The following is a 27,668-nucleotide window of genomic DNA, read 5'->3' on the forward strand; positions in this document are numbered from 1 at the left end:
ATTTGTGGCATCCTTTCTTCCCGAAAGTGGTCAATCCATTTCATGTAGTCAAATCCGTCACTTTTGATGCTCCTCATCCCTCCAAAGAAAAGGGGTGACTAAACTCTCTGGACCCAAAAAGAGCTTTGTCGATCTACCTTGATCGTACACAAGAGTTCCAGGTGGATGACCAACTCTTCGTGGGGTACATCGGAGCGAAGAAGGGATGGGCCGTACAGAAGAGGGCCATCACCCGGTGGATCGTAGTCTGTATCAAAATCTGCTACACATTAGCCAAGAAGCCACCCCCGAAACATTTTTGTGCTCATTCTACCCCAGCTAAAACTCCAATCACTACATTAGCTTGTGGAGTTCCAGTCCTGGAAATCTAGCAGGCAGACATGTGGGCTTCCCTGCACATGTTTACTAAACACTACTGCCTGGACAGTCAGGTCCGTAGAGCTGGGCACGTGGCCTGTTCAATCCTGCAGGACTTCCTCTTGTGAAAGTGGTCCGCAGCCACACCTCTGAGAGGTATTGCTTGGGTATCTATTCTAATGCTAGAAGTCTTTCATATGAACAAGTTACCTTCGGTATTGCCTTATTTGGTAGACTCTAGGTGCAGATTCCTTACAGATCCTCCTCGCTCTGAATGGATTTCTAGGGACAAGGTTTTCGAATCCGTTTGACGCCTCGTGATAATTCTAAGGTAAGGACCCTGGGGCTAGACAGTCTACCAAATAAGGCGTTACCAAAGCAAAGTAACTTTTTCATTAGGGGTATTCGAGATCTCTGTATTTTTTTGAGAAAATAAGCCTAATAAATGATAATTTAACAAAGCCTTTGTGGATAAAGCAAAATGAAAAATCATGCTGGAGCAAACTTTTATACCCTCTTAGTAAGTCAGTGTTGGGTATTGTGGATTTTTGTTGAAGTGTTATTCTTTAGTATCGTAATCGTTTTACAGTGCATTTCCTGTTAGTTGCTTTAGGCTGTATTCATTAATATGATCCCAAGTCATGGAATCTACACAATGTCAAACTGATTGGGTTTTGGGGTCTGCGTCTGAGGACTTGGACAGCTTCAAACACATCTGATGTCTGCGTCTGGGAGTAATATCTATTCAAGCTCTGCATGTCATTTCCTGAGCAGAACGGTATCAATGTGGAGCTTTACAGCGCCACCTACCGGTGCACTGAGGTACTGGTGGAAATGTTTCTGAATCTATTTAGATGCCTTTGTAATATTCAAAAGGCGAGTAATTTGTATTCTCTACCAAAGTGTTATCAAAAGTAAGTAGCTTGTTCTTTATGCAGACACCGTTGTCTTAAAATTGATCTAATTTTTAAAATGTTTGTTTCCTACATTGGATTTTAGTCATATTTTAGGATTATTTTTAGCAAATTAACTTGGGTAAAGCAAAAAAAGTACTTTAATGCACATTTTTTTGCTCTCCCTTAAAGTGATTGAAAAATGCTAACAAACATGCCAATATGTTTCAATAAAAAACAGTATTTGAGAAGAAACTGTAACCACTGCTTTCTTCTATTCATGTTATTTGACCTGTTGCTCTTTTAAAATATCCCTTTAAAGAAAGGAGCCCTCCCATCTCCACCTCCATTGGCTGGTGGGTTGACATAACTCTCCATCTGTACTGCCTTCTACTCTTTTTGTTCTGAGATGTGTACAGACTGTTACGCCACCACCTCCTAATCTCTTCAAATACTGCCCTCTTTACTCTATATTTTGTAGTTCTCTGCTCTGTTTGCCCACCATACAGCCTTCTTGAGCTGCTCTTTTGATGGACGAATGTGGTTGCTTTGATTTCAATTTTTAATCACTGAACGTGCGCTACAATCGATTTTTTTAGCTTAACAGAATTGTTAAATAAGTTATTGGTCTTTGTCAGTAATGCTCCGTTTCTTTTCGCACAATATATGCAGTTTGCAGAAGCGCTATTTTTTGGGCAATATGTTTTCTTTTTCACCAGCTTTCTTATTTGTCTTTTCATGCTCTCATCCAGTTGTGTTAGTGACATTTTATTAATCGCACTGTAGGATGTGCTGTATTCACACAGCTAAGTGGATAGCCTTATTTATTTCTAAATGATCATGGCTGGTTTAGGTTACGAGTCAATCTACACAATACACAAAAAATGTACACTGAGCGCACAAGCTATGTAAAATTGTTTTTTTATAGAACTCCAATAATGTCCCTCTTATTCCAGGTCCTTGGTATCCCATCCCCTTCATCCTTGTTTAAGCACATAGTTCCAATGATGCGCTCTGAGAGCATGGAAATTACGGAATCCCTTGTTCTGGGGCTTGGCAGGACCAACCCAGGAGCTTTCAGGTAATAAATGTGCTGTATTTGTATTCCTGCCTTAATATGGAATAATTGTAACTAGTTTTCTTTTTGTGAAGCATATGTCACTTAAGGAATCATTTGTTGCTTTAAAAAAGATTATTTGCTTTTAACTTGCTTATATTCTGAACTAAGAAACCAAAATACTAGACTATGTGAATTGTTTCTAGGACATTTAGTGAAAGTAATGCATTTTTCTAGTTGGGGGAAGCATGTTCAATTTAATCCCTTGTACTTTCTGATTTGTTTTTCTTAACTTTTAACACATGAAACATTCCTGAAATTACAAGAAATTAGAAAATTATATTAACTTACCGGTCAAGAGTAGACTGACTGATATTTTTATACAAAAGGGAAGTATATTTACTTAGTTAAAATGGGTAAAAATAAAAAAGAGCAACGGAGTCTGGAAGACCACCTTGCAAGTCAATATGCAAGTTGTTGCTGTGTACTGAGACTTACTAAAACTACTACTGTGGGTTAGCTGTCTCATACAGAAAAAGCACCCGACAGAACTATATTGAATACGTACTGAATATAAACATGCAATCAATTTAGCTTCTTTGTTTCATTGTGTTAAATAGTTTTTAATGCATTTAAATATTGAATAGAGACCTATTGTGATGTGGGATCATTCACTTCAATTTTGAATCTTACCCTAATCTGATTAACTAAAATGTTTTACTCACATTTGCAATTTCACAAACCAGCTTTCAACAATTCACAACATTTGTTGGGATTTGTGTTTGTGAGGGCCGTGTGTGCGCAAAGTGAGCCCTCCAAAACATTGCATAAACACGGTCATTCTAAGAAATAGGGCAGAAAGATTCAATATCCTGACAAGGAGTACTGGACCTTGCCACATAAGGCTGTGCTGCATGCAGGCATCTGGGATAGTATGCTCAGTGGAAGCTGTGCCTAGTCGTACTGTGGGGCAGAGTAATGTGAAACAGATTGTGACTAAAAGCACTCCAGCACATGGGATGGAGTATAAGCTTTCTGGGTTCTGGGCCCAGCCACAAACCTTGACCTACAGAAACGGACTATGGAATGTGGCCATAAGTGGCACCCTGGGTGCAATGCAAGCTGTGGATTCTTATAGGCTGTATCAAGCAAGGTCTGAAGACAAGCGTGTAAATGATGTCCTGTATCCGGTATTTCATTAATATTCAGGCTTCTATATTGGCTGCAGGGCAAGGCCAAAAGGTACTAAAGACTGATGGATACTTCCAACAGTAGATTCTTGAATGTGTGAATAAACCCAGACTCCATACTGGACCTGGAAAATATTCTCCGCATTGGTCCCGCGCACTAGCAGGTGGCATTGTGTGGCCCAACTTCAACTTAGATCCACCCTTGGAGCGATGCCGGAGATACATGAATACAACTCCAGTGCGTTGACATCAGTTTCTTTCTTACTACGCCTTCAGATGTGAATCTGGAGCTTGTTACCTCAACGTTTTCTCATCAGTGTCACTGACTCCTTACCATTCTTGAGGCCATACCTGCAAAAGGTCTTCTTCACCCTCAAAGTCGTCAGGTAAATGCAGGTGACAAGAGCAACTCAAAAAGTCAATGTGTGACTCTCCGAAGTTGCTCTAGTCTTGTGCAGAGGAGTCGTGAGGCCGTCTAGGTGCCTTCCAATTTCTTACTGACAAACTCATTCCACAGCTCATAATGATGCAACCCTAATTCCTGGGTCTCCTTCATCGACCACAAGAAGTAGATGCTTTTAAGGAAGCCAAGTTGTACATCTTCAGAACCCTCTGGTGTGCCTTTGTGTCCCAAGGATCCAAGCAGGCCTCCAGATGGGCTGCTGTTGGTGTATCCTTTCTTGACGCAGTCTGCTCCTTTTGCTTCTTCCGCAGGTTCTACCCGACTCCAGGGCCGACGCCCCAACCGAATTTTAAATCTGTCACCACAATTTCGCTGCCACGCTGATGTTTGAGAAAAATAACATTGTCTTATTGGCCTCTAAAGTAAAATGTATTCAACCTTGATTGAAGTAGTGCCCTCCACAACCTTTGGCGCATCTGATCCAACCTCATTCTGACTTGGCTAAAACACTGCCACTACCTAGGACACTTCACATTCCTTTTGCCTTGAATTCAGAACACAGTCATTACTGTGATACTGGAGGATGGATGACCCCCCAATAATATGAAGAGGACAGTCTCATTATGGACCCTCAGAAGAGTTCTTTAGACACCTTCAGGTACACTGGGTTGAACTCTTCCCCCTCATCTTTCCACAGAGGAATCTGCTTCTTTGCTGTGGTGATCCGATAGGCTCCAGAGGTTTTGGACCTGCAATCCTGCCCTTTGATGTTAAAACTAATGTCCTGACCGAGGTTTTGAAACCTGAGTTGACTTCTACCGAACTGCTTCTACTTTTTAGGTCTCGCACCTGGCGATGCAGCGTGAAGCGCTGTCGCCAGCGAGATCTACTGTTGCTGACTTGCCTCCTTCCGAGATGGGCACGCGCAGGGGCAATTGGAGCTGGTGCACACTCACAGACACGCGGTGTACACATCTCCTGTCCCCCTTCCGTCCGCGCAACCAGCTGCATGCAGTAACAGCGCCTCGCAAGCCTGATGCAATTTCACTTTTGTTTTGTTAATGCGCACACGCGCTCAACTCCGGATGTCCTTAAGCCCAGTGAGCGACGCGCTTTTTTTTCTAACAGCCTGTCTATCCTATAAACCAAAGCACATTATGACATAGTAACACACCTTTACCCTTATAAATATTAAACAAAGTCAGAATGTACAGAACGGTTTTCACGCTGTATCGTAACAAGCACTGTGAATTGCGTTAGCTGTGCAAGGGGAAGAGATGCAACAAGCAGTTTCACAGTGTTTACTTTATGCCGCACAACATGAGGAGTGAGGGTGATGCGCCATCCACCATTTCACACATCGCTTTCTCCTGCTCTGCTTCACCCGTCAGCACGTGCCTGCCTCTTCCACACCTCAGACGCTGCTCGCAGAATGCAACCCGTGCAGCTCAGAGGAAACGAGAGTCCTCGGATTGCCAGCCCGCCCCCTCCCCCTTACACACTGACACGCGCACGCACGCCCCATCCGTTCCCCCATGATTAAAGCCGGGGGATTTATGACCCAGTGCCATCCCTTTTCCCTCCGGGATGGGTCTTAATAGCCCTCTGACCTACCGCGCCAAAACCCTTCCCCTACGTGGCATTCTGTTTTATAGCTCTCCGCCCGAAAGTGATTCCTTATGGCCCCACAGCCTGGCCTCTTCCCTTAAACTTACATTGATGTCTCTGCTGAGATTCTTTCCTACAATCCTCAGCCTCCACCTGCATTCTCTAAATTTCCCGTATGGCCATGCAGACAGAGAAGAGACTCCGGCACAGATGGAGATCCCGTATACCATGATCTCCGAGTCGACGGAGGCAGGGTGATGTCAGACAAGGAAAGAACAGGTAAATTAAACAGGCATTTTGTCAAAAGCTGTCTGAATGCAGCAGAATGCAGTGTCTTGCACCAGGTCGTTGTCCAGTTAAAAGCATGGATGGCAGCCAGACAAACTTGACTAGTATAGTGGTGATTATTCATCGCCTCACATGTGTATGTGAGCAGTGATGTGAGCGGTGTTTGTGTCAAGCAGATTTAAATTTAAAAAAAGAAGGAAACAGCCCGAGGCGCAGTTGGGTTGATAGGTCACGCCCCATCGCAATGTACGGTAGGTAAAAAAGGGTCTACAATGTAATTACTCACTGATGTTTACTCCACTGGACATCTATACGCTCTATTAAGGTGTAGGAGGGCACCACCAGAGTTCGCAGAGATAACTTGTTTCAAAATGCCACACGCATCTGACATACTGATAAGCTGTTGCAAAATTGTGCCTTTTTGATTTAATTGTAACTTTTTTGTAATTAAATGCTTATTAGCAACTCTTACAGCTGCTTTTTCACCTTGGCCTTTAAAGTTAGCATTACCAACAGCATGAAGACTCACTCTTTTAATCGAATTCTTACAAAACTAAGGTGTTTGTGACGCAAGTCCTATTTGAAGTCATTCCGGAAACCTATTTACAATGCCGTTGAACCCCCGTGACGCTTCAAGGACAGCACAGCTTGGGTTGTAGTTTTTTTTTTTTTTTTACAAATAACATCAGAGCTGTGGAACCTCACTTTAAAAGTCCCTGCTGAGAGCGCACGGGTCAATTTGTCTCTACGTGAGATGTGATTAGAAATTCGCACATCGGAGATGCAGATTTTGCAGCTGCTTCCGCCTAATAACGTGGCGCCCATTCAGGGATGTTTTTAAAAGTGCCACCCCGGATCTGGAAATCTGTTCAGGACGGGCACCCACAATAAAACTCCTAAACTTCAGGAGTTCCGTTTCTGATAGTTAAACAGAAACGCTTCCGGCGTGACTGTACATATGTTCTACAGGAGCGGTTACAGCTAACTTTTATGGAGCAATTCTTCATTTAAAAAATACTGTTCTTTAATGTAACCAGGAGCAGACAGGGGCAGAAAATAGTCCCGGGCACCAAAATAAAAGTGTCTCACTTCGTGAATTAGATAACTAAAGGTCTCACATTTGCAAGAGTTTGAACTATTGGCATTGTAAATGACAATGCCTTTTATTTATGTGTTTTGAAAAGCTGCAAGCGGTGCGTTAACATGCACTTTGTACTTCTAGTCCTTGCTTACCAGAAGCAAGGCTGGCAGTAAATGAGGCGCAGTAATTGCAAGCCTTGCATCTTGTAAGCAAGGACTCTAAGTACAAAGTGCGCGCTCGCTGGTTTTCAAAACGCACAAAAAAATGCATTGTCATTTGCAAAGCCAATTGCTCAAACTCTCGCAAATGCGAGACCTATTGCATTGCAAATGCTTGTTAATGAAGCCATGACAGGCACACTGAGCCATTTGGCCAAACCTTGCTCTTTTACACCAGTAAATAGAGAAGTCGCCAGAAGATGTCGACCAGCTCCTGGTTAGCCTCCTTCCTACTGCACTTTATGCCTAAAAACCTAGTGGTCTAAATGGCCAGGAGCAGACAAAACCTCAATTCATTCACTTCTACGCCTCCCGATAGGTAATAAAATTCATGGAGGCAATCAGAAAGAGGATGTTTTCCTCAGCAAGCCTCGCTTTTCACTCAGTAAATATCAGCTGCGTCCTCGCGATACGTGAATGCATCATGTGGTTATCGAGATCTTGCTGACTGTTCCTGATAACTAATTTGCCAACCTTGTGAAGCTAATTCAATATGGTCAGGATGCAACGAAGTGTCTCATTTGCTCTGCTGGACACCACTGCTTCAGCAAGGCAGTTGGTACCAGCGTGGTCCTTTGGCACCATGTGTGGGTAAGATCCACCAGCGTTCAAGCAGTACTAATGCACAATGCCACCCAACTAATCAAAGATCAGGGAGACTCAGCCCTTGAACATGTCAAGGAAAGCAGGGCCACAGCACACTCTCTCCTGTTGCACCCCTGCAGCAGTATTCTTAACAGATTTTTCCCTTACAAGGCTTTGGAAAGGGCATTGTGCACAGACAACAGCAATATACTCCTCCACGGCAACAGACCCCTCCCTTAATCACCCCCTTTCTTTCGAGGACCGGATTGGGTATCTGGTTGAAAACGTATAGGCCCTCAGGAGCAGCACATTCCTCTGTCACTAACACCTCTAGCTACCACCACCAAAACACTTTAGCTTTCCCTAGAACATACCCACCCTATTGGAGGTAGGATAAGATATTAGCTCGACTGGTGACAAAGGTGGCAGGTAATCACATCTGGCAAGGCATATCTGACAGGTGGGTGCTTCAAATAGTTCAGCAAAGATATCCCCTACCATTCCTTTCAGATTTGTTGCATATTCCAACCACATCCGATCAGCTGTCTGAGGACCATTGTCCATTTTATGACAGGAGGTCAAGGCTCCTTTGGAAAAGGAAGCCTTAGAGAGGGTCCCAGCAGCGGAAATTTGGACTCCATGCTACTACCATTATTTTCTAGTTCTGAAGCAGGTTTCTTGCTTAAAGGAAAAATTGAAGATGCTCACATTACCCCAAGTTCAGTCTGCCCGGGAGCCAGAAGACTGGATTGTAGCTCTGGACCTGCAGGGTGCCTATTTGCCCATTTTAGTCTTGCAGTCCCACAGGCGATAACTGCTGTTTAAGGTGGGCCAAGACCATTTTTAGTTCTCTGTGCTGTCCTTCAGCCGCACAAGTGCCCCTTGTGTGTACATGAAAGTGATGGTAGCAGTTGTAGCACAGCTTTAAAGACTTGGGATTTTCCCCAATCTCTTATGACTAGCTGTTGAAGGCGGGCTTGCCACAGTTAGTTGTAGACAACCTCCAGATGACAGCAGACCTCTTAACATTTTTGGGGTTTTAGATCAACTTTTCAGTCACACCGGACTACTTTGCAGAAACTCCAGTTCACAACAGCCATCCTGGATACAGTGCAGTTTCGATCCTGTCCTGCTTTTAAGTGTGTCTAGAACATTTGTGCTATGATCCTAATTTTTTTATCTTGTCCTGGGTCTCCATGAGTGTTGCACTGAGACTTATTGGCCTCCTATATCCTGCGTGCCGACTATACCAGAGGGCACATGTTGGTTCTGCAGTATGATCAAAAGTCTCAGGGGGCTCAACACAAAGTAAATGTCAGATTTCATGTAGGTTTGTGAGGAGTATGGAAATAACCTGCAGTGGTGGCTGCTCAACTGCAATTGGACCATGGGCAGACCTCTTTCCCTACCTTACCAAGAGCTGACAGTGGTCACAAACAAGTCACTGTAGGGTTGGGGATGTCATCTGAGAGAGGTTGAGATCAAAGGACTCTGGTCTCCGGTAGAGACTTGCCTCCGCATCAACCTGTTGGCATTGCGGGCAGTTCGCTTGGTGTGGAATTCCTTTCTGCAGTCCATTAAAGGGAGGTTGGTTCAGGTTCTCAGGGACAATACCACCATCAGGTAGTACTGCAACATACAGGGCAGAGTGGGCTCCTGGGACCTGTGATAGGAGGCTCTGCACCACTGGAAATGGCAGGTCTCCCTATTTGTGATCCACCTGGTTGGATTTTTGAACACCATGGCAGATGAACTCAGCTGGTAATTTCTAACATATCATGAATGGTGATGCAGGGCACCTCTGTGATCAGGATAATTCTGTCTCGATCTACTCGCCACCGCCTTTCTGTCGCTAACTCTTCTTTCCACATTCTGAAGATAAGAAACAACAGGTCTCAAGTCATTCTGGTGGCTGTGGAATAGACCTGGAAAGCTTAGTACCCCAAACTTATGGGCATTAGCATCTGTCTTCCAAGATCAGGCTGTCACTTCTAGTGGACTTTTGGCGCAGCAGCAGGGAAGAGTAGTGACCCCAGGCCTACGCAATCTATACCTCCATGTGTGGAGATGGTACAGTAACATTTGATGGCTTTCTATCTCCTTCCTGCAGTAGTGGTGACCAGCTGTCCTGCTACGAAAAGTGTCAGTACTAGGTGCTGGAATAAGTTTGTGGCCCTGTCTAATTCCCACATTACAGATGCTTTAGAGGCAAAGTTGTTTTGCTTTTTGTGCTGTCTTTAGCCATGCAAGGAATTGCAATGTGCGCTTTTAAAGGATATTTGCTGGCCCTTTCCTCCTTTTTGTGTTTACTGGACCAGCTGTCCTATTTGAATCACCTGTTATGATACCTTTTTTGTAAAGATCTGGTCCTAGGTTTCCACCAAAATCTTTTGTAATGCCACTGTGGGACCTTAATGTTGCTCTAACTTTCCTTATATGTTTCCATTTGAGCCGATTTGCAGCTCTCCTGTGAGTTTACTGGCTTTCAAAAGTCATCTTTATAATGACTTCAGCTTGCCACTTGCGTGAGCTCCAAGCTCCCTCCATTCATCTGCATACACCACCTTTTTTCCCAGAGAAACTGGTGTTCCAGACTAGGGTACCATTCCTGCTGAAGATTGACTCAATTTCTTATTAGACAATCTGTCACCCTGTCGTCATTCTTTGCGCTCTCTCTCACCCCTCAGAAAATGAGGAGAGACTCCATCAGTATCCACCACGGCCTATCAGATGGATGATCAGCATTTTGTGGGGTTTACTTGGGAACGTAAAGAAAGGACAGTGCAGAAGAGTACGACATCAAGATGAATAGTTCTCTGTATAAAGATCTGCTATGCACTAGACAAAAAATAGCCCCTGGAGGGCCTCCATGCTGATTCAAACAGAGCCAAGGCTGATACAACTGTGTTGGCAGACGGAGTACTTGTTCTGGATATCTGTCAGGCTGTGGCTTGGGTGTCTATCCATATGTTCAAGAAGCACTACTGCTTTGATAGCCTGGTCCAGCAAGAAGGGCACTTTGCCTGTTTGGTCCTGCAAAATTTAATTATCTGGGTTGTGCCATTCCATAGGCCCACATCTTCAAAATGTCAGGACTCAGTGGTTAAAAGCATCAATCACAACAAGTTACTTAACTTTGGTGTCTGCACTGGGGACACATTTAGTGTCCCTGTGCATAGCCCAGTCCAAACTGGTTGCAGGGGCTACCATCTCCTGCTCTGGCGCAAAACTGGACTAAGGAAATGGGTGTAGCCACCCCTCTTTCCAAACCCTCTGTAGGAGAGTAGGGTCTGCAATCCTATGATCACCCAGATTTTTTGCTTTTTGCTGCACTGGTTTACGACTTTCCCTGGCTGTGGGCCTGCTAATCAGACCCACAGCCTAGCTGTTCTCTCTATCCAAATTGTACTCAGGTACTGAATTGGCACTGGGCCCTCTCCAAGTCCCTGTACCCAGGGCTGGGGTGCACCCAGAAGTCTCCCAGGGGCTGAAGCATGTATTATGCCACCCCTGGATTGACTAACTAAAACTGGCACAACTGGCTGCACGACAGCTGGGGCAAGGTGGTGTACTCACCCTTTGCTTTAGATATAGTATACCTATATCTAACCCTAAAAATGGACACACAGATCTCCTATCAGTCACTCCTATAGCAGGCCTTAACAATCCTAAAGGCAGAGTGCTTGGAATCGTGTGAGATGGTGCTCTAGCATGAGCTGAGCCTGTCTGCGGCTTTCGGGATCCATCCCTTAGCCGTTTCCATGATATCGCATACCATATACTCTTAAGTGCATTATAATCCTCGCGGTTATGTGCCAACTCTGGTATCGCTTTATCAAAACATGTCGAGTAAGGTGTCATACGAATTGGAATACTAACCCCTCGCCAATTCTGGCGACGGGGTTAGCATTCCACCCTTCTAGAGGGACACGACATGCCTGTAACCTATAACCCGGTTAAAAGTCAGACAGAGCCTTAGCATCCACAAAATGGATGCTGCCACCGAGACACAAGTCTGCCCTCCTGCTGCTGGGAGTCCTCCCAGAGCAGGAGATAAGGACAAAGGGTTTCCTGCCAGGGGCGGTGCCAGCACTGTCCCAGACAGGGTTTTGTGTATTGTAGGTAGGCAGGGCTTTAGAGGAAGGTGACTGCACGTGGCACCCCGGTGCTCACTGTGCATAGGCCGGCTTGAACCAGTTCCAGGGTCACTCCAGACCCTGTGCTGGGGAAAAGCCCGCCAAGGAAGTGGGTGTAACCACCCCCCTCCTAGTCCCACCCATAGGGCAGGACTTAGTCGCGTGCCAGCCCCTTTTTACAGGATAAAGGTAGAGACTGGCCCCCTTCCAAATCAGATCATCTTTGAATCCTGAAACTACTTTCCACGAAAGGAACTCAAGACTTCTTCCTAAGATTTCTCCCTTGTGACTAAGGAGTAGTCACCCTGCATCCGCAGGCACCATCTAAGAACACTGCGGTCTGCTGCAAGTCCTTCCTCCGGAATCCGACTGCCCAGCTCGACGAGAACCGGCTTCCCTGGTACCTCTGACCTCTACCCACCTCTACAGCCCAGCTGAGAACCGTGGGTGCGACGAGACCTCAAGGGACCGGCCATCTGCAAGACTGCACGACTTCTTTCCAGCAAGCCCGCCGAGTGAATTCCTGGTGAGTGCTTTGGGGTCCGAGAAGCCCCCACCCTGAGCAGCTCCAGCACCGAAGAGCAGCCCCCCAGCATCTCCACGATCTGCGTGGGGCCCTTCTGCTTTCCGCTGCTCACCGCGTTGTTTGGCTACTAGCCCGTTGGCTTGTGGCCTTCCTGACGACGCCCGACGACATTTCTGCTGCTGGTCTGGTTGCTCCAGACTGGCCCTTGCTCCCTTCCAGAAGAGGAGCACCCCGGACCCTCCTGGTCCACTCAAGACGCCATTTTGAGTCCACCGCGTGGGCTTGAACTAGCCAAGGCTTGTTGCCCCATCCTGGGTAACTTCGACGCCAACGACTTCATCCTTCGTGGGACAGCTCGCACCTCCATCCTGGTCGCCGACAACGCCTCCTGGTCCGAGAGACTGCAGAGCCCAGCAGTGCCCACTCACCTGACTGCGGTGACTTCGCCCGGTGCCATCCTGGTGCCCACTTAATCACTGGCTAGTGATTCAAGAACTTGGTCCCCTCTGCTTTCAGGTTTTCTTCTTCCTTGATCCAGGCTTGGATCCATCGAACTTTCCTTCACTGGTCGCCTGCCAGCAACTTCTTCCTTCCAGGCTCCTGGTCCGGCAACGAGATCCCCGACGTCTTTTCAGACCTATGCAGCTGCAGCCCCTGGGCTAGGTAACTTCGGCACTCCGGTGTCCCAGCATAGCCTCACTATCCAAGGGTCAGGATCCACTGTCATTTTCTCCCTACCAGGTCGGGTTCGCCCGTGAACACTAACTTTGTGAATTCTAGCTTCCATAGACTTTGTCCCGCATCCCGCGTGAGAGTGCACACTCTGCACCCGAGTCCCCTGGGCCTCCTAGTAGTAATCTAACGATTCCCTAGTCCAGTCCTAGCGATTCCAAAGCCTATTAGAACTGTTACTTACCTGCTAGTAATTCGCATTCCACTTTTAGCGTATATGGTTTTTCGTGCCCCTCGGGCATTTGTGTAACGTGCTAACTTAAAAGTATTTTCGTAAGAGTTTTGTTGTGTGCTTAGCACCCTGTCCTCATAAAGAGTACAGGGTTGTTGTGATTCTAATAAATACATTGTTTATTTTCATAACACTTGTGTGGTGTCCTTTCACTGGGTGTTCAAGGGGTAATGTGATGGTAAAACAGCTGGCTTAACACGCCCTCTAGAGTCTTAGCCTTAGACTGCTCGTATCCATGCTACTAGGATAGCTGGTCTATAAGGTTGACTTACAACCAATCATCAATAAGGGTTGTTTGGACTGATATATAGTGATCACTAGAATAGTGAGCACTGCACATCAGGCCAACTTCTCACACCCTCCCATAGGTGGGTCCCCAGAGTATGTCCAACCCACTTTTATTAGTATAAGTAAGGGAACCCTGGCAACAGGGCTTTAGATTACACCTGGACAAAACTCGGATATTAAATCCTGGAACTTTGACGCTCTACTCGAGACTAGAGGACGGAAGAATCTCCCTTGGGGTCAAGGAGTGACTCCCCTGTTCAAACAGGCACCAAAGAAGTATCTTGCCGGTCTGCATTTTAGAAGCTCCCGCCGGACTCTGAAGTATTTGCGACGCAGGACACGGACTTCCAGACTTCTTAGAAGCCGACACTAGATCCCAGCAAAGCAGAGACCCGCAGCCCTCACGAGTAACGTAGGACCGGACCTCCTGGACACTGTGCACATTTGCTAGTGCATCAACTTCCCGAGCTTTCTCGAAGTTGTGCATTGGGTGACTTGTAGCTCAAGCCCCGAGCACCATCTGCACTGAAGAGTGTTCCGTGGGCCTGCTTCTTGCATTTCCGCTCGATCCCTGGTCCGTCGACTGGTGGGTCCCGTCAAAGGTAAACAATACTTTTCTTTGGGCTTCCCTGGTTGCTCCAGACGTGCCCTGACTCCCCACCAAAGGGTGAGTCCCTCAGACCTTGCTGGTCTGCACCGAATCCAATCTCTGCTTTCTGCCAAGGTTTGTTGGGTCCAATCTGGGCACCAACACCGCAGCACTCGACATCCTTCGTGGGACAGCTCGAATCCAGCACTTGGTCTTCGACGCCTCCTGGTCCTCGTGGCTGAAGAGGCCAGCTTCACCTTCTTCACCTGCAAGCACCAGACATCTGTGGGCATTCGACTAGCGTGCCCCTGGTCACTGACTAGTGACCCAGACTCTGTCCCCTCTGCTTTCAGGTTCGTCTCATCTTCGATCCCACTGTTGGGTCTGGAAGCAAGACGAGAAGCTCCGAAGAAAGTTTTTAGTTTTTTCCCGGAAAAGAGTTAAAAGAAGACATCGAAAGATCATTGAATAAGAACCAAACAATCAAGGCCACACCCGAAGACAGGAGCAGGGTGTCCGTTTAAACACCAAAGGACCAATCCGGTCCACAAATGGCGAGGTAGGTGTCATGGAGAATACCCCTTTCAAATTCTGCCCCAAGTGCCACCTCAAGTATGCACAGTGTGACCCACACGACTTGTGCAATCTGTGCCCGCCGAAGGATCATCAAGACTAGAATTGCGAGGCCTGCGCAGCGTTCCAGCCTAAACTCCCAGGACACGTCGAAACCAAAGACAGGCCCACTACGCCACAATGTCTCAGCCGTCGAAGAAACCTTCCATGAGGGACATGGGTTTCTCCAGCGATGAAGAGGAGCATGGGGCTCCAGCAGAAATACTAGAGAAGGACTCTGAAAAACCCCACGTTGAAAAGAAGGCGAAGGAATCGAAAAAGAAGACTGAGAAGGTAAGGCAAAAAGATCCGTCGGAACCGAAGGGCCACGAACACAAAACGCCCAAGGCAGCCCCGACGTGGAGCAAGAAGGCGATAGAGGGTCAGCCACGATCAAAGGAATCCCACTGAATCCATCCAAAGGTTACCGAAGAGGAAAGATCGCAAAAAGCACCAAAGCCAAGGGTTGACACCAAACCCACAAAAAAGGGCTCAACATCGCCGAAAAGTAACGTTGATGCCGAAAAGAAGAGAAAGTCCCCGGCCTCCGACGCCGAGATGGCCCTCGTGGTCGAAAAGAAAAAGAGGAGACTCTAGGAGGAAATGGCTCTACTGCTACAAAAGAAAAAAGAATTTGACGCATCGTTAAAGGATTTTCGAATTCCTAAGGCACCTGCTGTCGAACCAGAGCCAGAGAACGTTGACGCCGAAGAAGTGGAAGACGCCCAGGGTGAGGAAGAAGGGATCTTCGACTCCCCACCAACGCCGGAACCTCGAGGCGAGGAGTCCGAGGAGTACGGAGATGTCCCGGAGTAAGAGGAAAACTTCGAGGACACATGAAACAATCACGACACCGATAGCCCAGAAGAAATCTGCCGCTACCCTTCTAATGCATCACCCCCGGATGACATTGCTTTCTACAATGAGTTAGTAAAGAGGGCAGCAAACCAATTTGGGGTTCCTCTGGAAGAAGAAAAGGGGTCACATGTTTCCTGCTGGAAACGCTAGCTCCTGCTACGAAGGGTACACAATACCTGCCCATGTTACCAAGTATCCTGGATCAGGGCAAAGAAGCCTTTAAAGAGCCAGCCTCAAACAAGGGAGTAACTCCCAGAGTGGAGAAAAAATAGAAGTCCTCTTCAAAGGACTTAAAATACGTACAAGGAAGTACTATACCTGACTCCATCATTGTAACCACGGCCAGAAGGAGAGCAAACGCAGTCTCCAACATAGGGCCGCCACCAGAGAAGGAAAGTAAAAGGATGAATATGGTAGGGAGAAGGATGGAAAAAGAAGCAGGAACTCAGTGGTGCATTGCCAACTCAAACGCCCTGTTAAACAGATATGACCACCAACAGTGGGATGAAATTGATGAACTCCTAAACAAACTCTCAGAAGAGGAGAAAAAAAAGTAAAATCTATTGTCCAAGAAGGAAAAAACGTGGCTAACATATGCCTAAAGTCAGCCCTAGATGCAGCAGACACTGCAAGCAGGCAAATGCGCACTAGAACAATCCTCAGACAGCATGCCTGGCTCAGAATATCTGGCTTTTAACAAGAGGTCCAAATATCAATCATCAACAGACCGTTTAACGGAGAAGCTCTGTTTGGGAAGGCAGTAGACATATCCCTTCAACAAACTTAACAAGCATTTGCAATGCAATAGGTCTCGTATTGATGCGAGTTTGAGCTATTGACATTGCAAATAACAATGCCTTTTATTTTTGTTTTCTTTTTAAAAACATAAATAAAAGGCATTGTTATTTACAATGTCAATAGCTCAGACTTGTGTCAATGCGAGACCTATTGCATTGCAAATGCTTGTTTTAATACAGTGTTGTGTTAATACCATCCAGCTGCCTGGGTTGATAGCCAATAGCACTTTACTTTCTGGGTCCTGTATTTTTACTATTTCCACTGGTGAACTGACCCTAAACCCCATTAGGACACTGCTAGCTCGGGCGGCTGTATTAAAGGCCTCAAGTCAAATCATAGAATCATAAGCTCAATGTTCAAGTGATCGCATTCTTTATTGTCAGTAAAGAAAAATGTGTTTCTAAAGTAGCATTATGTCTTCCAGGCTGCAACTTCTAGCTTCCGTATAAACAAAGCCAGATCTCCATTCATACACATCTTATGTGGTATGTGTGCACAATGGTGCAAGGCATAACTGCTTGTTTCTACTCGCTACCGTGTCACTCAAAGCCCTGTGTTTAAAATCTGGCTGCTGGCGTCCCAGACTGCACCTCAAATTGCATCTCCGATTAATCGAAAGCTTCTTTAAAAGGATCAAAAACTAAGCAATGAAGCTCATCTTATAATGGTATTGCTGGGGCCCGGCTCCCCAAAATGTATACTCTCGGAACCAGCCTTACCCCCAGGGACGTCATTTAGTGAACGCTAGGGGTTGCATCTGCGACCCCTGGCTTCCCAATGCCACCCCTGGCACTGCCTTGGCGACCCCTGACCTCAGAGGTAGCAAAGTTAGTGCCAGGCACACTGGGGCAGTTCGCCCTTATGGATGTTGGTCGAAGCCCCACATTCCTTATTTTCAGTGAGATTTTTTATTACACTAATAGTGAATAATACCACATTATTCACTATTAGTGTAGTAAAAAAAAAAAGGAGCACAGTAAGCTGGAATATGACCCTATCTGGCAGCTGAGGTCAGTAAAACATGTTTTTAAAATGTATGTTGGGTGGGTGCTTGAGGGTGTGTTCACATGTAAAAGAGGGTGTCTGTATGAGTGATTGTGTGTTTGTGTAAGCATGTGTGTTTGAGTGAAAGTAAAGGTCAAATGGCGTGTGCTGCCACTTCCGCTACCCCTAACATTTTGGTGAATTGACATCTCTGCTTCTCACCCCCTCCCCAAGTATTATTCGCATTGAAGTGTCCGACGCGTTTCTGCTACTAAATCTTTAGGAGCCTCTGCTCAGGTGTCAGCCCCGCTCGGCTGCTTACCTGTCGCCCCAAACACTGTGATCAGCTTCCTACTCGCCATCCTGCCTGCTAGACCCTGTCCGAGCCCCTCTGGGAAAGTGAAATTCAGGACGGACCAGAGACGGGTGCTGCGGCCGGAGCTGCCTCGTTCTTGTAGTTTCCAAAGCGACCTGTCTTGCTCCCTTCCACCTGCGAGGCTCGGATTCAATGTTATCACCCCGACGAAGCTTATCACACACCCTCCCCATGGACTCTGGCGGTGGCCTGTGTGTATTCAAATGAGCCCCTCCCCCGCTCCTGGACCACGGCCTACATTCGTGCATGCTGGATATATGTGTAAGAAGTACCTTCTGAGATTATGCGGCGGCGCATAAACCGCAGGCTTCAGCTACCGTGCACCGGCATTCAAATCCTGGATTCTCCTGAGGAGCAAACTGTCTGCTCCTTGGCAAATCTTATCTGGTTACCTTACATTATAAACCAAAACACGAGAGTGCCTAGAAGTAATTCTGTCAGTAGTGTGGAATACAACACAGGATAAGTAACCAGCGCTTCCGCCTCTTTCTCAATAACCAGCGCTAAGGGGCGGAGTCCCGGAGGCGGCCGAAGGGCAGGGGCTACGAATCCTGTGCAGCCGCCGTCTTGACCAGCTCGTGCATCGCAGGTCCCGCCGGAGCAGCAGAAAGTTAGCAGGCTGGAAGTTGTCAGCATGTCCCTGCTCTGGAGCCCCTAGCCGCGTCGCACCCACCCACCCGCCTATCCATCGGGAGCCAAGCAGAAGGAGCCCACAAGAAAACAGGGATTCCAGCAAGAAAAGAGCCCGGTGAGGTAAGGGGGGAGGGGTGTGTGCCTGCTGTGTGTGTGCCTGTGCGTGTGTGTGCCTGTGCGTGTGTGTGCCTGTGCGTGTGTGTGCCTGTGCGTGTGTGTGCATGCTGCGTGTGTGTGCATGCTGCGTGTGTGTGCATGCTGCGTGTGTGTGCATGCTGCGTGTGTGTGCATGCTGCGTGTGTGCCTGCTGCGTGTGTGTGCATGCGCGTGTCTGTGTCTGTGTGTGTGTGTGTGTGCGTGTGTATGCACGTGTGTGTGAGCGCGTTAACCGAAAGAGAAAGCGCGCCCACACAGCAAGCAGCCAGCAGCAAAAGGGCACTCACAAGGGCAATTTCAAGCGAGTGGCCGACTCGTGTCTCACATTCCCAGAAGTCAGCAACATAAGTTGTCGAGCTTGGCATGCTTCACATGCTTTTCAAGCTCGACCTAAAAAGGACAATGAAACAGCAAGGGCAATGGGGGCCCTACAACAAAGGTGCTTTTAAAAGAGGAGGCTTCTCTAACAGGAAAACCACAGGTAGCGGGGGATTTGATAAAGGACTACAAATGCCACAACAATCGCAAGGACAAAAGCAGCAGTTGGGACAACCGTCTAGATGCCAAGGATGGCAGCAACAGCAGAAGGAGCCCTTTCGAGGGAAAGGGAATGGCCACTCCTCTGGAGGCAGAGGAAATGGCAGAATCTGACTTAATCACAGGAAAAGACACACACAAGACACCAGTGAGGGGGAAAATATCCTTTCCCACAGAGAATGGGAAAGGATTACAACAGACAGGTTTTAAATTTAGTAAAATATGGATATTGCATAGAACTCACAAGAACTCCACTTGCAAATCTACCAATGAAGAGAAGAATAACCAAATCAGAACAAACACTACTAAACCCAGAAATTAAGGATCCATACCTCAAACAGACAATAGAAAAGGAACCAACACATCAGTGTTACAAAGGAAACTACACCCCTTACTTTCTAGTTAAAAAATAAGATCCAACTCTAAGGCCAATCTTGGACTTAAGATTCATAAACAAATTCATACTAACGCAACACTTCAAAGTGTGTACACTTCAGGAAATACTCCCGCAAGTCCAAAAGGGGGATTATTTGGCAACAATAAATCTAAAGGATGCCTATTTACATATCCCTATGAACAAAAAGCACAGAAAATACCTGCGGTTCCTGCACGGCAGGGCACACTACCAATTCAATGTACTTCCGTTCTGCATAAAATCAGCCCCATGGGTGTTCACAAAGTGTCTAGCCACATTGGCGGCACATATGAGAAGAAGCAAGATCCACGTCTACCCCTACCTAGATGATTGGCTAATAAGGGACACACAAGACAAACCTGTCTCAATTATGTTCAAAAAACAATTCAACCTCTACAAAAACTGAGGTTTTCAATAAACCACAAAAAATTGTCGTCAAAACCAGAAAGAGAGAAAACCTTCCTGGGAGCAAGACTAAACACAGTGAACACCAGGGCTTATCCCACAAAAGCCAGGATACAAGCTATCTACCATGAAACAGCCCTCTACCGGAGGGGACAGTCTCTGACAGTGAGGAGGGTTATGAAACTAATGGGCATGATGGCATTGTGTATACCACTTATCCCTCACGCTTGCCTACACATGCGCCCATTTCAGGAATGGCTCAACAACAGCTGCTCACAGGAAGTTGGGAGGATCTAGTCTTTGTTACACAAAAGGTGCAAGCAGAGAGACTATGGTGGGCATCCAACAACATAGCACAGTGGAGACCTTTCAGGGACCCAACTCCATCTGTGACAGTCACTACAGATGCATCCCTCAACGGATGGGGACATCTCTCAAGCAGCTAAAAGTACATGGCCAATGGAGCGATCAGGACTCCACCAAACACATCAATTTCCTAGAGATGAAAACAGTTTTTCTGGCACTCAAGGCATTCCAGAAACCTATTCAGAGTAAAACAATTCTAATATAAACATACAATGCAACCTCAATGTTCTACCTCAACAAGCAAGGTGGAACAAATATTTTCCACTGAGCAAACTGGCACAGGAAATTTCGCAATGGGCAATAGCCCAAAAGATCCATCTACAGACAGTGCATCTACCAGGAGTAGACAACATCACAGCAGACCAACTGAGCAGACAAAACAATTGCTCTCACGAATGGGAGCTGAAACATACAACAATTCAGTACATATTCAACATCCTGGGAACACCAGTGTTGACCTGTTTGCGACAATACAGAACAAGAAATGCCAATATTTTGCCTCAAGGTTTCCACACCACCTGCAGTGGAAATGCACTTTCACTGAATTGGTCTCAGACATTTGTTTACGCCTTTCCACCGAAGCTCCTGATGCAAAGGGTGCTACAAAAGGCAAAGGAGCCAGGAACAAATAGGATTCTCATTGCCCCTCATTGTTCAAGGCAAACATGGTACTCCACACTCCTAGAATTATCCAAGGGATCAGGATCAAAACAGAAAAAGACCTGCTGACAATGCAACAGGGCCAAATATTTCACCCAGAACCAACAACACTGCAACTAGCTCAGAGGCAAAGAAAAAATCCACAAGGAAATGCTATACAGCAAAATGGAAACTCCACACCTCATGGTGCATCGCTAACAGGACCAGTTTCATAAAGATACAAGATTCTGTTATCACATACCTATCTTGCCTCTTGGACAGCAACATCAATTTTTCAAGCCTTCAGGTGCACCTTGCTGCCGTAGTAGGGGACACAAGAGGAAAATCATGCAAATGCTTTTTACTAGACCAGTCATAAAGATTCCTAGAGGGAGCCCAAAGAATAGCTCCACCAAGAGCTACACTTGTACCAACATGGAGCTTAAATGCAGTACTCACAAATGAGGAAGAAAACTTCTGAGCCCATGCATGCAGCAGACATCAAACATATTACCATAAAGACAGCCTTTCTCTTCGCTATAACATCACTACTCAGAGTAAGTGAACTACAGGCTTTAACAATACAAGAACCCTATTTAGAGATTCACAAGGATAGAGTAATCTTGAAAACTAACCCACAATTCTTGCCAAAGGTGTTATCAATATCACTTAAATCAAAACATTCTGCTACCGGTTTTCTTTCAAAACCTAGAAACTAAAGCAGAAAGACGTCTCCATACCCTGGATGTTAGGCGAGCTTTACTGTATTACTTGCAAAATACAGAAAAAATAAGAAAAAGAAAACAATTGTTTGTTGCACACTCGCCTACCAACACAGAATCGGCAGTCACAAAAGCAACTATTGCAAGATGGATAGTACAGGCAATCCAGGTATGTTATGACTAGGCCAAAAAGGAACTAACAATGCAACCAACAGCACACGTCACTAGAAAGAAGGGAGCAATGCTAGCATTTATGGCCAATGTACCATGGATTTCATATGCGCAGCAACATGGGCATCACCACACAACTTCACAAAGCATTACTATGTGGACATACATATGAATAAGGAAGCTCAAATTGGACAGATGGTGCTTCAACACCTGTTTGCAAGGTCTTCCTTTCACCACAGCCTCCCTAAGATGGGAGAAACAGCTACAAAATGTAATGCACTGAATGTGAATCCAGAAAAGGATTCACGCTGCAAAGCGAAATGGTTACTTACCAGTAGGAGTAGTTTTGCAGCTTGAAGAATTTCCTGGATTCACATGCGACCCACCCGGCCTCCCCTACAAGTACAGCAAACAGGTGGGAAAGTAAAGGACTACATCATGGTTTATTAAAACCATCTCAAGGATTACAAACCAAAGAAGGAAACAGAAAAAGGAATTAGAAGATGGCCACTACGCACGTCGATCTCCAGGACACCGTCTGACGTCACTCAGGGGACGTACCTAGCACCAAATGGTGGTCGGCAGCGACCAAAACAAGAGGGGGGTAGGGGCGGAATACAATTCCAGACCCAACCACTGGATGGCGGGATAATGCACAGCATGTGAATCCAGAAAATTCTTCAAGGTGCAAAACTACTACTACTGGTAAGTAACCATTTCGTTATATCTTATTTATAATTTGCGCCCCTCCCAACACTTACTATGACTCTCCTACCAATGTACACAGTGTTGTGAACTTGCTAGCCAGAGTACATGAACTAAACCTCGCTCTGCTACTGTGCACAGTATTCTCATGAATTATGTCATTTGAGATGCCGTGAGTGTTGATGTGAATGCCATGATTCAACTGGTTATAAGTGAGGTAATATCAAAGGGTATCACAACCTAAGACCGTTGTACATCAACCATGACTGAATTTCTACCTCTTGTCCAGACACCTGCGCTCTGTCTCCCTCTTCCTTGCCCACAGTCCCTGCATCTGCCGCAGCTACAGTGGAGGAAGCTCATTCTCCCACCTTGCCAAAAAGTCCTGGTACAACCTCTCACTTCACCTACGGACCTCATCCTCCCTGCTGGAATTCAAAAAAGGACTCAAGACCTGGTTTTTCGAAAGAGCCCCAGCAGCCACTCTCTCAATGCCTGCATACCCTCACTGGTGATTAGCCACACTGTACAAATAGATTTGGATTGGGGTATAAACTGTGCATGGGGAAGGTTTGAGTTATATGCGTGTTAACCTGTGTCAAGATACCTGAATGCTTCAAGTTTACCTTTTGCACATTCGTGAGTGTGTGCATCCGGTGTTAACTTCGGGTCTTTGAGATATGTTTGCGAATTATGTAATAAATACGTTAACTTTCATCTTAAAAGGGAAATATGTTTTCAAAAGGATTTAATTTGGCAAATCAAATTTCATAGCCTTTGAGCTCAACATGCTCATGTTCGATCATATTATCGGTCTTTGAGGATCCATTCAATAAGTCATTACTCATTTTGTTCTGGCAGGGAACTTATAGAAGAATTGCACCCCATAATTAAGGAAGCACTTGAAAGAAGACCAGAAGTAAGTAATGTTTGCATTAGATAAGTCTTATAACTACCACTTCAGTATCAGCAATGTATTCTTTGTAAGGTTTGAGTTTTATGGTATTGTTTTTTTTACCATTTCCGTTTGGTTTTTATAGTTATCCATATTATTTGATTTGCCATCTGATCAGTATTTATATTTATTTTGTTTCTTGTGATTAAATTTTGTGATGTATATTTCCATATTTATTTAGTGTGCAGGCAATTTTAGATGCGTTTTGGGTTTTAGCACGTTAATCATCCAAATATAACAAATAATACTCAAATGAAAATATTACTATTAAACTACAAATATATGTGTAAGTATGCAATAATTCTAGGAAATCTCATCCCGTTTTTAACTTCCCAGGCTTTCCGCTCAGTTGTTGGCCTGGAATGACCGTATCTAATCAGTCAAAAGAAGGCCAAATTTGCGTTTTTATATATATACACACACACACAGTCAAGAAACACACTGTTTTCTGTCTGTATTTATCTGTAAAAATCTATGAAAACAGAAATTAGGGACCTTAGTACTAAGTCCCAACTCTGTTCTTTCAGACTATTTGTAAAGCACCCTTCCCCAACTAGGGGTAGGAAAATGTAGTGCATTTGTACTGTACAAATGGCTTCACTCTACCTGGCCCACCCTAAAACACATCCACTGACCTTGTGTTATGTGGAGATGCAATACAAGTTGGAGTAAACGTGTCACTGTTGGGTATGTAACTTTAGGAAATCTTCCCCCACCTTCTCCCCTTTCTCAGCACCAGCTGGAATGTTCAAAAACATTGAAAGATGGTGGTCGCATGTGGCAGGTGGTATTGAAACTCCATAAATCATTGTAGTTTGACCAAAAGGCACATTTGTTGTTGAGCTGTGATCGAATGCATTAGATTAGCAATTAAATTGAGCCATCAGTCATGCTCAGAGCAGGTGGTAAAGGTTTGCACTAGATCCAAAGGAATTGGGAATTGTGTTGTTTATGGCTGGTAAAACCAGTCTTAAACAAGAATTCCCTATTCTTTGGGGGTTTAACTCTTACTTGTACGGTACAAGCGTGCCCTTACACCGCAGTACCGCAAACCTTGCCACCAAATTTACCAGTACTGTGCAACTCAGTCATCAGCCTCTAAGTAGCGAAAGTTGTGTTCTAGTGAATATCACCAAGCTTTATCATTCTTCAAAGGAGTGAAGTCTTTATTTGGATATGGTCACAGCTTTATCAGGTGTGTTTAGTATCTACAAGTCAATCTCTTTGCAGCTTGCCAAAAACCACCAAAAAGTTGCATGTATTTCAAGACAAAATTCTGAGAAAGGGGCTCTGGGTGATTTCTTGTTTTTCTGAATGTAGGGTTTGCATCATGTCCTGTGATAGACCACATGCTTTTCACACTGCCACCTAGTCCTGGGTATGGATTTTGCAGGTTGCTTTTCGTCGAAGTATCTGTTCAAGGTGACTCATAATCCCGCCTGAAACCCACATTAGGGCGAAGATTCCCCTTGGGATTGTTTGATTATGCCATCGGTTTGGACGTGTTCTTTCAGAGCCCAGGAACAATTGAGCTGCACAAGCCAATCGTTTGACTCCAAGGCCAGAATTGCTTCCCACAAGACATGAAGACTCCATTGACTGCTTTTCAGTGAACTTGAACTGGAGGATTTTAAAGCCAGGTCCTTTGACAGTGACTCGGTGGTTGGGGAGGGTGGTTAGGGGGATATAGAGGGCACAAACGTCTAGCTCTACGCTGTATGTAAAAGCAAGTGCCTGTGGCCAAACCCAGCATTGAAGACATTGTGGTTGACTATCGAGAGAGAGAGGAGGCACTTCTGATATCCAGGATGCCAGAGAGAGAGCAGAGTCCAGAATGTGTCCTCCAAGGACTCCAACTTTGAAGAGGCACCATCTATTGGCCCCCAGTGAAACCACGCTCTAGACACTGACTGCACCAAACTATTGACTTAGAGATTTTCTCTAACCACATTTACTTTCAGATAGGGCCTTTATACATTTTAGTGGTCAAAAGAGTGATTATGTACTACTTTGAACATTCAAAATCCATTCAGAAAACATAGCAACAATTTGTTGTATTCTGGGCCACAGTTAGCGGACCCCATTTCCAAGTAGGGCCTTGCATGATGGATAGTTAAATGCATTCAAATGTGTTATGCCAAAAATAAACATAATACTGTACCCAAGACGCATTCTACTTGTTAAAAAGGCTATAGACTTCCAATTAAATATTCCCCATGCAGAAAGCTGTAAAGCTGCTAGATTATCTATTCCACACAGGTTCACAAGTCATTACTGTTTAGACATTTGTGTCTGCCGAGAGGCACAGGTTGGGCAAAGTGTCCTTAAAACCTTACTACAAGCAACTCCCTTATCTGTTCGCAAGCCACTTCTTAAGGGAACAAAAACTTTTTTCAGTCTATGCAAAGCATGTGCTCTGCAAGAACACGTGCTGAAAATGGGAAATATTACTTACCTGTAACAATTGGTTTGAAGCATGTAGTGCTGCATAATCACCTAGGCCCTCCCACTTAGCCAGATGTGAGAGTATGGTAAAATGTTTGCAATAATAAACACCCTGTCACTATTACAACTGCACCAGTACACATGCACTATGCTACTTTGCGTCGCTCCCAATACCTTCTGTCACCTTTTGGGGAGAAAAACAATCTAAGGTGTCATCTTTTTCTTCGTGCATTGTGGGTTTCTGTGGGGGGATCATTAGGCTCTTTGAAACCGAAAGTTCTACTTTGAAGAAAAACTACTTCCAATATCCATACTGAACACTAGATGGCTGGAGGGTGTACAGCAGGTGAATTCACAGCTCCAGAGGTTTTAAACTGATAGTTACAGGATGTCCCATTTTCCTTTGGATACTTGCCTTCCAACCTTTTCTAGTCATGTAGATTTTCTTGGACAGATTTAGCCCAATGTGTATGCCTGATCGCTTCGAAATGGCTTTAGAGGATTTCATATATAAAGCTCTTCCTTAGCCAGGTCAATGAGAAGACTAGTGTTATTTCTTCTATTGCACCTGCATCTGAGCATTTTGTAGTGACACTTTCGGCTCTCAAAGGCTGAGGTTTACTTGTCATGATCATTCTGACGATTTTATGCATGTGATGGCTGTTAGGTGAAAGTGTGTGCGAGATGTTTGAGAGCAGACATTTCATATCGGGGAAATAGCCCAGCCGTGTCACTTCTACAAGATAAATAATCCAAGATACCTCATAGACTTCTGGATCAGTGTACCAGCAAATAGTCCAAGTGAAGGCTTCTTGGAGTCTACTCTTAGCAAGCTCAGGCAGGACTTGCAGACCAACTCCTGTCCGAACTCAAGACTCTTTGTTGGCTCTCGGAAGCATGGCGAATTCTTCTTTACCTCTAAGACAGTGCACTCTCATTTTGCTTAATGACACACCTGAAGAAAATAAAACCCTATGGAAAATAGGGCTCAGGGGAGAGAGAGGGTGAGAGACAGACGAGATCCTCACAGTAAAATGATTTAGCCCTTTTTGGAATTTCACGTCAACTCGCCGGACCTTCGGGCCTCTATAGCAGAAGCACACAACACATTAGAAACATATCGTTAACAAGTGCACATCACTCCAGAACTCTGACTCAATATGGTGGTTACTGAGATAAAGTTACATGGTCACAGCCAGAGAACCAAAGGGTAGGGAGCATCAGTCCAACAGAACTTTGGTTGTGTATGTATCTGTGAGAGAGCACCAACAATGGTGGCATGCCAGTTGCTACTTAACACGAGTCTGTAGGGAAATTGATGGATGCAGGAAAGTTGGTAGAGCCCTGCGTAACAGAAAGCAAACTACAGAGGGAACTGTGGGAAAGAAACACAACTCAATGCATAGCTTGCTAAGGCATCTCCAATGGATGATACTACTACTGTTATAGCATGCAGTCATACAGCTGGCTGCTCAACATGTCAAGCTCCAGTCTGTGGAAAAAGAGCATGACTTCCTTGTAGAAATATTGTCTGCATAGTGTGTTCCATTAGCTATCTTTGTACGATAAAAGGAATACTTTAGTCCACCAGTGACACCTTTAAGGACCCTTTTAAGGTCATGGTAATGACTCCCCTGATAGAAAAGAAATATAAGCCTGCACCAGTAGAGCGGGCTTTTGTTTGTGGAATTTTTTTTCTGGATTCCCA

The 27,668-nt window shown here is 45.4% G+C and overlaps 1 protein-coding gene across 11 annotated transcripts in view; it reads left to right on the forward strand.

Moving 5' to 3' along the window:
• Positions 1-27,668, forward strand: part of FRYL (FRY like transcription coactivator) — a 2,496,013-nt gene that overhangs the window by 993,489 nt on the left and 1,474,856 nt on the right. For all 11 annotated transcript variants that reach the window (XR_013608325.1, XM_078678213.1, XM_078678216.1 and 8 more), the window contains 2 exons: positions 2,207-2,331; positions 23,422-23,479. Coding sequence is in view for 10 of the 11 variants with exons in the window: in XM_078678213.1 (XP_078534339.1) it covers positions 2,207-2,331; positions 23,422-23,479 (183 nt within the window). In the remaining variant the exon portion in view is untranslated. The remainder of the gene's footprint in view (positions 1-2,206; positions 2,332-23,421; positions 23,480-27,668) is intronic.

Source organism: Lissotriton helveticus, chromosome 2_2, assembly GCF_964261635.1.
Source record: "Lissotriton helveticus chromosome 2_2, aLisHel1.1, whole genome shotgun sequence".
Taxonomy (NCBI): domain Eukaryota; kingdom Metazoa; phylum Chordata; class Amphibia; order Caudata; family Salamandridae; genus Lissotriton; species Lissotriton helveticus.